The sequence below is a fragment of the Verticillium alfalfae genome, genomic scaffold (genome assembly GCF_000150825.1).
Source record: "Verticillium alfalfae VaMs.102 supercont1.8 genomic scaffold, whole genome shotgun sequence".
NCBI lineage: Eukaryota > Fungi > Ascomycota > Sordariomycetes > Glomerellales > Plectosphaerellaceae > Verticillium > Verticillium alfalfae.
Genome location: NW_003315031.1, coordinates 1,115,957 through 1,124,782, shown reverse-complemented (window position 1 = coordinate 1,124,782; position 8,826 = coordinate 1,115,957). Strand labels below are relative to the sequence as shown.

Here is an 8,826-nt window from a genome sequence, read left to right as displayed (position 1 = left end):
CCCCGTGAACGCGACGCGGCAACACCGGTCAGTGGGGGGTCGCAAGAGAAGGGAAGGGAAGAGAGAGAGAGAGCAGCATGGCAAGGATCCCGGCTCTCGTGATTTCGTAGGAGATCATTTCAGATCCACGGTTCGGGGACAGCATTGGAGCGGCGGGTGCTGCGATGTGACTTGGCCTGTGAGGACCACTGTGAGGCTCACTGTCGACGTAGGCAGCCACCGTATTTACGCAATTAACCGAAGTGGTGAGTCTATGCCGTCTCCAAAACCGTTTGCATAGACGGGCATACGTGACGTGCACAAAACCCTTTGGCCAGCGACTTGGACGGAGCTGTGGCTGAGGTTGAACGGAGGCAGGAGCCGAGAACCGAGCGCCCCGCATCGCACAGCAGCCCGTCTCCCCTCCTTTCCCCCCCACGGCCTTAGACAAGACTTTTGTCCCCCCCCCCCCCCCCAAAAAAAACCTGAAACATCGCTGTACATAGGCGTGTTTTTGCGTGGCGACCCCCTCTGGCGCTCCACCCTGCCACCCACCCATCTATCCCCACTTCTGGCCCTGAACCCCCCTCCCCACGCTCAGTTCACTGCACATCCGATCCATATGGCACTGACGCTGGGGGAGGGCCCTGGTATCGCGAGGTCATGGCAGATGATATGCTGAGGCGCAGCCTCCCTGGCGATGCTGTTTTTGGCCCTCGGATCTTTCTCTTTCGGGGTGCCCGTGTTCCGACTTTGGTCTTATCAGCAACATCCACGTCGATATTCAAGGGGGCGGGAGGGGGTCAATGCTTTATTTGTCTGTACTGTACATGTAACACGACCGCACCTTGAACTTTCATGTCTGTTCCCTAAAGCCAAAAAAAAAATGCCCATGTCCGAGGATTGGGTAGGTAACCTCTTGGTCCCATCTCGCCATCATGGCACTCACCGCATCCATGATGCGTTGTGTGTGTCGACAAAGATACCTCAGCAATGCGGCAGACGAGACGAGCCGATGCGACTGTAGAGTTTGGTAGGGGGAAGTTTCTTGGTCTCCAGGCGCAGAAATAAACACTTCCATTGCATGTATTGTCCACTAGCAGACCCCCTTCTCGGTGCCGGTCTCTCTGCATTGTCGTCGAGCGTCGGCGCTGGTCCAGACTCTGTCTCGGGGAGACAGCGCATGGTAGTCTAGACCCTTCTGACTACCTAGCTACGTTGGCGTGTTGGCGTGTACACTGTTGGAAAGCGAGAATGGTTCACTGTTTCAGGGAGCGGGTTGAACTAGTTCTATGCCCTTGTCTGTCTGTACTGACGTTTCATCATATATATCTACATGAATGCTGTTCCCAACGCCTTTTTGAAATTCCAAACGCCTCATAACTCATCAGAAGAAAAGAAAGCGGAGGCCACGTTTCTCTCCTCGCGCACGTCTCGAGTCGCTTAGTTGTAAAGGTCCTCGTCGTCCCTGACGACCTCCTCGATGGCATCCTCCATGTCTTCGTCATCCTCCTCCGATGGAAGCTCGCTGTCCTGGTGGTTCGGCAGCACGACAATCTTGTCGTTGATCAGCTCGACCCTCGCGTTCTCGCCGTCGCGGATCTGGCCCCGCAGGATGAGGATCGCGAGGCGGTTGAGCACCTCCTTCTCGATGAGGCGCGATAGTGGTCGCGCGCCGTACGCGGGCGAGTAGCCCGCGGCGCCGAGGTAGTCCTTGGCCTCCTCCGACACGTCGATGAAGACCTTGCGGTCGTTGTCGGCCAGACGCTTCTGGATCTCGCCGATGCGAATGTCGACAATGTTGCGGATCTCGCGGCGCGTGAGACGGTTGAAGATGACGGTCGAGTTGATGCGGTTGAGGAACTCGGGGAGGAACCAGCCGCGAAGCGCGTTCATGACCTTCTCGCGCGTCACCGCGTCGACCCGGCCGTCGGGGGACGTGGATTGTGTGAGGTACTCGGCACCCAAGTTGGAGGTCATGACGACAATGCAGTTCTTGGCGTCGACAACACGGCCTTGTCCGTCGGTGATGCGGCCGTCGTCCATAAGCTGGAGCAGGACCGTCAGGACCTCCTTGGCGGCCTTCTCGACCTCGTCGAACAGCAGAATCGAGAAGGGCTTGCGGCGGAGAGCTTCTGTCAGCTGTCCTCCGGCATCGTGACCAACGTATCCTGGTGGCGCGCCAATCATTCGGCTCAGGGCGTGTCGCTCTTGGTATTCAGACATGTCGAACCGGATCATAGACTTGGGGTCGTCGAACAGGAACTCGGCAAGCGCCTTGGTGAGCAGCGTCTTACCAGTGCCCGAAGGACCGCAGAACAGGAAGCTTGGCGGCTGGTTGGGGTTGGCGAGACCAGACCGCTGGAGTCGGATGGCGTTGGAGACGGACTTGACGGCCTCCTTCTGGCCAACAACGATCTTGCCGAGGACCTTCTCCATGTGGAGCAGCTTGTCCTTTTCTGTAGTCTTGAGGCGCGTGACGGGAATGCCCGTCCATCGCGCGACGATTTCGTTGATGTGGTCGACAGACACGATGTCCGTAACCATCGAGCCAGTGTCTTGGCCAGTGGCGCTCAAGGCGGCGTCGGCTGCGGCCTTCTTCGCCTCGAGCTCCTTGATCACAGCGAGCTGTTCGGGGATGGCGCCGTACTTGATGTCGGCGGCCTTGGCGTGGTCGCCGTCGTTGGCCGCGTTCTCCAGACGCTTCTGGAGCTCGTCGAGCTTGGACTTGGCCATGTGGATTTCCTCGCCGCGCTTGATCTCGCTGAGGTACTTTTGCCGGAGAGGCTCCAGCTCCTCCTCGACGTTTCTGGCATCCTTCTTCGCCTGAGCCAGGCGAGTCTGGGATGCCTCGTCCTTTTCCTTCTCGAGGGCCGCGATCTCAATCATGATCTGGCGAAGCTTGCGCTCCAGCGAATCGATAATCTCGGGCTGCGACTCACGCGCCACACGAACGGCGGCGGACGCCTCATCAACCAAATCGATGGCCGAATCAGGCAGCCGTCGAGATGTGAGATAGCGGCCAGCGAGGTTGGCGGCGGCTACAAGAGCGCTGTCGAGAATGGTGACGCGGTGATGGCGGTCGTACCGCTCCTTGAGACCTCGAAGGATGGAGATGGTCTCGGCAATGGTGGGTTCCTTGACGAGGACCTGCTGGAAACGTCGCTCAAAGGCAGCGTCCTTCTCGACATATTTCCTATATTCGGCGAGTGTGGTAGCACCAATGCAGTGCAGCTGGCCACGGGCCAGCATGGGCTTCAGAAGGTTGGCGGCATCCATGCCACCCTCGCCGGACGATCCTGCGCCCATGAGCAAGTGAATTTCGTCAACGAAGAGGACGATCATCTCCTTGGAGTCCTCAATCTCCTTCAAGACGCCCTTCATCCTCTCCTCGAACTCTCCGCGGTATTTGCTGCCGGCCACCAGGGCACCCACGTCGAGCGACAGCAGCTTGCAGTGCTTCAGGTTGTCAGGAACGTCGCGGTTGACAATGCGCTGGGCGAGGCCTTCAATGACGGTCGTCTTGCCGACACCGGGTTCGCCGATGAGCACGGGGTTGTTCTTGGTTCTCCGGGACAAGATGCGGACGACACGGCGGATCTCCTCCTCTCGACCAATGACGGGGTCCATGTTGCTGTCGCGGGCCATGGCCGTCATGTCGATGGTGAACTTGGCGAGGTTCTCGTGTTCTTCCTCCGTGTCTGCGTTCTTGTTGTCCACCCTCTTGGTGCCTCGAATCTGTTGAACGGCGTCCTGCACCAGTTTCGGCTTGGGGATGTTTGCCTCGCGGAGGGCGGTCTGGATGTTGTGGTCCTCGGCGAGTGCGGTGATGAGGTGGTCGATGGCGATGAAGCTGTCTCTCTGTACCTTCTGCAGCTCCTGGGCCTTGCGAAGGACGGCGTGGAAACCGGGAGCCACGGAGACCTGGTCGGGAGGGGGGTCCTGGCTGGGCAATCGGACGAGTGACTTCTTCAACGCGCGGTCAAAGAGTTGAGGGTCGCCGTGTGCCCTCTCGACGACCTGCCTGAACATGGACGCCGAAGGCGCAGGTCCATTCTGTTGATCTTTGCTCTGGTCTGCGGGGGGGTCGAGAAGAGACACCGCCAGGTGAACTGGTAGTAGCTGGGAGTGGGCATACTGTTCAGCAAGGGCCATGGCATCCTGGACAGCCTTCTCGGCCCGGTCGGTGAACTCCATGCGGGAATTCATCTTGTCGTGGGTATGTGATGTGTGTATGTAGCGAAGGTGTGTGTGTGTGTGGTTTGTACGTTTGTAGTCGTGAGTATGCGGAATGTGCGTCGCTTCGAAGCTCAGTAGTGGTGAGTCTTCTACTCATAGAAGGGGTATCATTAGTTGGATTACTTTGTTTCTTGAAGGAGAAAGCGTAAGAGAGTCCTCGAGGTCGAGTGCTTTTATGCAGCAGTCAGGCGGAATTCGGACCACTCGACCAAGTTGGAAGTGGGCCAAGCCAGATGTAGCCTGATGTTTCCAGCAACTGCCAGTTGTCGTAGGGCAGCGACGGGGGAGCGCACTGGAAAGGCCTCGACGTCACTAGAAGCGGCCCGAAGCTACTGGGTGGTTCGGCCAACCAGGGACCGCGGGGTGAAGCTGATCGTCATGCTGAGCTAATCGGAGCCTTGAGCACCGCAGAGCTGAAGGGGCCAGGCCTGTGGCTCGTTCACAAAATCACATGACTCTCCAGCCACAGTTTCAATGCACGCGCCCCCGGCGCTGGAGCTCTGGGATTTTTCCTGTTCGCGCAGCCAAACGCCAATTGTGCTAGATCAGGGGACTGACTGCCTTTCACGATCCACGGTGGCCCCATCCCGCACACGCGCAACCATGAATTCGACGCCAATCTTCCGCTTCGCCCAGCTCTCCCTGAGCGCGGGCATCCCGCGGGCGACAGTACGAAACGGCCACACCTGGTCGCGACGCAGGACGGCCAAGCCCGAACTCTCCAACTTCGCCCCCGGTCACGGCGAGCAGATCTGGGTCTGGCACCACCTGACCTCCCATCAGATCATCTACTCGCACACGCCTCAGCTCGACGTGCGTCTTCCACTTACCCCAACGCGAGAAGGACTCCCAAAGGGCCAGGAATGCTAACGTGCAGACAACGCAGTCCAACCACGCTCTCAAGCAACTCCCCTTTATCGCGAAAAAGTCAACCCCGGCCAAGCTCCGCAAGGACCTCTGGCGGCCCATGGCCCTCATCCAGTTTCCCGCGGGCGCCGGCACGGCAGGCCAGTCGGCCTTTCAGAAGCTGCGCGAATACCGGCGGCGCCACGAGCTCGAGTGGGGCGACGAGAAGCTGTACCGGACCAAGGAGGACGCGGCGACAGGCCGGCTCGTGCGGTCGACACGCACGCGCAAAGAGCGTGGCTTCGCCATTCACGAGCAGCGCGAGAACGCCATTGCCGACATGGCGGCCGTGCTCGCGGGTGGTGGCCGCGGCAGCAAGACTGTGGGTGAGCGCCGCCGAGCGGACGCTCGTCGAGGGCCGGCGGCGAACTCCGGGGCAAGCGCTGGTCGACGGACGCGCCGAAGGAGAGCAGCGCGGACAGGCAGCTGCTCGAGGCGACGGTCTTCTGGAGGGACCAGCAGGACAAGAACTTTGCGAGCGCGTGGAGCGCCAACGTCAAGCACGAGCTGTTTGAGGACGCCAAGGCGTTACAGGGCGCCGAGGCGGCTGAGGTTGAGCAGGTCGTCGACACGACGACGCCTGTCGCGAAAGAGGCGTGAGAAGGAAGGGGCAGAGCAGATGGGAGCACATGAGAGCAAATGAGAGCACATAGCAAGCAGACCGGCTCATGTGTCGATGCGTCTTGCGAGCGTCCTTCGGGGGTTTGTATTACCACACGGCGGTTGTTCACCACAGCACCACCCAGCCTGTTGTAGACTATTGTACGAAATATTTGAACATGTTCATTCATTCATGGCCTTTGCCTCTGTGTATATATGCGTGGCAGTCTGACATGACTGCCTTTGGATGTTGATCTGTATATGCGAGATCTCGTCGTTGACGGTCGCCATAATCAAAATGTCGTGCCAAATCCCAAAACCAACCCGTGATAAATGATAAACATATAACCTGCGGAGAAGACAAAAAAAAACAGACCAGATATCGCTGCACACCCTCGAAGTCATTACACCGACAAGGCAAACTTCTTCAGGTACTCGTAATCAGCCAAATTATCCTCCACCGTCTGGCGAATCAACTTGGCCCCCTTCTCGCCGTACTTCTCGTTCCACTCGCGATCCTCAGACTCACGAGTAAAAACCTTCTTCTGTGGGAGTCAGTTTGATGCGTCCACTTTGTCATGCCTCAGGGAAGGTCTGGACTTACATGCTTGGGGTCGCGAGCCCTCAGGTTGCAGCTCGACAGGGCATCGTCGTGGAAGCCGACCCACTTGGCAAACTTGTCCTGGGCGAAGGCAGTGTCGTCGTCGCTCCAGTTCAACATGCCGTCGTGGAAGTCGAGGCCAACCCGCTTGCAATACGCGCGCAGGATGCCCTCGGGGTCGTCGAGGAGGTCATCGGCATCGACAACGGTCAGGTTGGAGCGGTCGATGAGTCCCTCCTTCAAGAGGAAGTCGAAGAAGCGGCGCACCTCGTCGTAGCCTGCCTCAGCCGGATCGAAGTTGTAGAAACCCGTCACCTTGTCCAGAGGTGGCACAGTACAGCGGAAGTAGGAGGGAATGGAGCGGCGAGGATGACGGATGAGGAAGGTGAATTGGAACTTGCGGAGGATATCGACGGGGATGACGGTAGGGTTGTTAGGCTCTGTGGACTTCTCGCCGCCCAGAGAGGGTGCGATGGAAGCGGGGGCGCCAGAGGGGGGGAAGAGGTAGTGAATGATATCCTTGATGAAGATACGCTTCGCGCCCTGTGATCTTGTTAGTCTGCATTGGCCTTTCGTGAGAAATGCGACCGGGGATGAAAATGTGGGTGACAGGCATGGCCAAGAGCTTCGGGGGCGCAAGCCGCAGAGAAGCTTTGCAAGAAGGCTCACGAACGAATTGGCATTTCGCAGCTTCAACTTCATGTCGCATGTGAATTGACAAGCCGAGGTTTGGTTGCGCGAAGCTCTTCACAAGGTTGTCGCCAGCAATTGCGGGCGTCATGCATGAAGCCAATTGAAGCTTTCACGACTTTGCGACCAAATCGCGGGGTTGCATGCACCACACCACGAAGCCGCCGATACCCATCATGAGACGATTGGAAGAAATGGGAAAACCTACACCCTCGCTAGACTCCTCAATGGTCTGTAGGACATCGGCATACGTTGTGTTGGCAAAGCCAGACGACTCCCTGGCGTCAGCGTCGTCGGCATAACGGACACCGAGGCGTTCAGGCCCGTAGTAGAACGCATCGCCAAAAGGCTCATGAACGCAGCTCAGCACATCCCTGCGGGTCATGAAAACCTGAAATTTCAATCAGCATCAGAGACACGATGGTAGGGAAATAAAACTGGGTCATTGGAGTTTGGGGAAGAATCTCTTCAGTCGCCTCCCCCTCCCCCTAGCTACATGATCCAGGGTTTTCAGAAAACGTACCCTCTCAAAGGCGGTTGAGCATGCCCGAGGATGGGTCGCGCAGAAGATAGGCTTCTTGGAGGTCGAGATGACAGTCATCTTGGCTGATAGCAAGGATGGAGGGCGTGCTAACGGAGGGCTGCTCCAGTTGTCGCGACGTTTGTGATGACGTGCTTGACAAACGAGAGGTTGTCGTGGGTTCTTGTGGTGGGCAATGGGGCTGCTCAGTTGTGTGATAGGACAATGAGCGATGGCGCAATGTCTCGATGGGATGTGCAAGCGATGGCGGAATCTCGAGATGAGGGGATGACACGGCTGCATTCTCGAGAGGACGAGATGGGAGGACACCATATATAAAGGCCTTCATCCGGTTGCCAGCTCTGGCGCGCATCCAACGTTGGTTGCAAAGCTCCCCCAAGTCTGACATCCAAACTCGCCTCCCGCCGTCCAATCGAGCTCTCAGAAGCTCTGCAACTGGGCTGTTGCCCCTCTTTCCAACAAGCTCTCACCCACCTGCCACACCCTCTACCCACGCTTGAGCGGGGGGGGGGCGCAGAAAGAACTCAACGAGGGTAACGTAGGTACAGTACGTCGAGGTACCGATGGCGGAGGTATCTCGGAACTCAACCATGGCGTGAAAAATTGAGCGTCGAGGGCGTCGAGTCGACCGTACCCAGAAAAGCGAGCGGCCGAGGCTGAGGAATTTGGACGACTTACAGGCCCCACGACCAGAGAGAGACCAGCGCCAGGTACCGATCCAGCCAAGGGAGTGACTTACCCATCTCCGCCGGCGCCCGTGATACATGCGGTTTAGACGTCATAATCACCAAGTTTCTTGGACCGGGGCCAATTGCGGCTTCCGCACCGGAGACACTAGCGTCTCCGCCGAGGGGCCCTTTGGGGCCCAGAACCGCTTTTTCCTCCCGTTGACTCCCTCCAGAACTGCTCAAACTCTGTCCACTGGCGCGCGCGATACCTCCACCAGACGTACCTTCTTCGCTCTGCCCGTACTTGACGCTGCCTCCACGTGTCGGGAGTTGTCTCTGTATTTCTCAGGCGACCCGGTAAGGTCCCGCGGTGGGTGGGGGTACACCTAAGCCTGCGGATGGATCTTCAATGCGGACTTGTTTTCGTGCGGTTGGCAATCGGCTGAGATGCCGCAGGCAAGAAAATCCATGGCCAAGCAGAGGGGTAAGAGGGGAATATGCCACTCTAAACGGGGCATGCCGTAGCTCTCCAAAGACCATGATAAAGTCTGGTTCTTGCCGCGGGTGAGAGATAATCCTCCGTCGATATAGGCTTGGCTGGT

The 8,826-nt window shown here is 58.2% G+C and overlaps 3 protein-coding genes across 3 annotated transcripts; 1 reads left to right on the top strand and 2 right to left on the bottom strand.

The window, feature by feature from the left end:
• Positions 1-1,289: 1,289 nt before the first annotated feature.
• VDBG_06762 (heat shock protein HSP98) lies at positions 1,290-4,188 on the bottom strand (the record flags this gene model as incomplete). Its single annotated transcript, XM_003003154.1, has 1 exon — positions 1,290-4,188. One exon carries the CDS (start codon positions 4,186-4,188, stop codon positions 1,423-1,425), a length of 2,766 nt encoding a protein of 921 aa, XP_003003200.1.
• Positions 4,189-4,821: 633 nt separating this feature from the next.
• VDBG_06761 (conserved hypothetical protein) lies at positions 4,822-5,767 on the top strand (the record flags this gene model as incomplete). Its single annotated transcript, XM_003003153.1, has 2 exons — positions 4,822-4,974; positions 5,105-5,767. 2 exons carry the CDS (start codon positions 4,822-4,824, stop codon positions 5,765-5,767), a joined length of 816 nt encoding a protein of 271 aa, XP_003003199.1.
• A 361-nt stretch (positions 5,768-6,128) lies between these two features.
• On the bottom strand, positions 6,129-7,616 carry VDBG_06760 (conserved hypothetical protein; the record flags this gene model as incomplete). Its single annotated transcript, XM_003003152.1, has 5 exons — positions 6,129-6,269; positions 6,329-6,868; positions 6,995-7,021; positions 7,170-7,406; positions 7,539-7,616. The coding sequence occupies 5 exons, from the start codon at positions 7,614-7,616 to the stop codon at positions 6,129-6,131; spliced, it is 1,023 nt and encodes a 340-aa protein (XP_003003198.1).
• Positions 7,617-8,826: the final 1,210 nt, after the last annotated feature.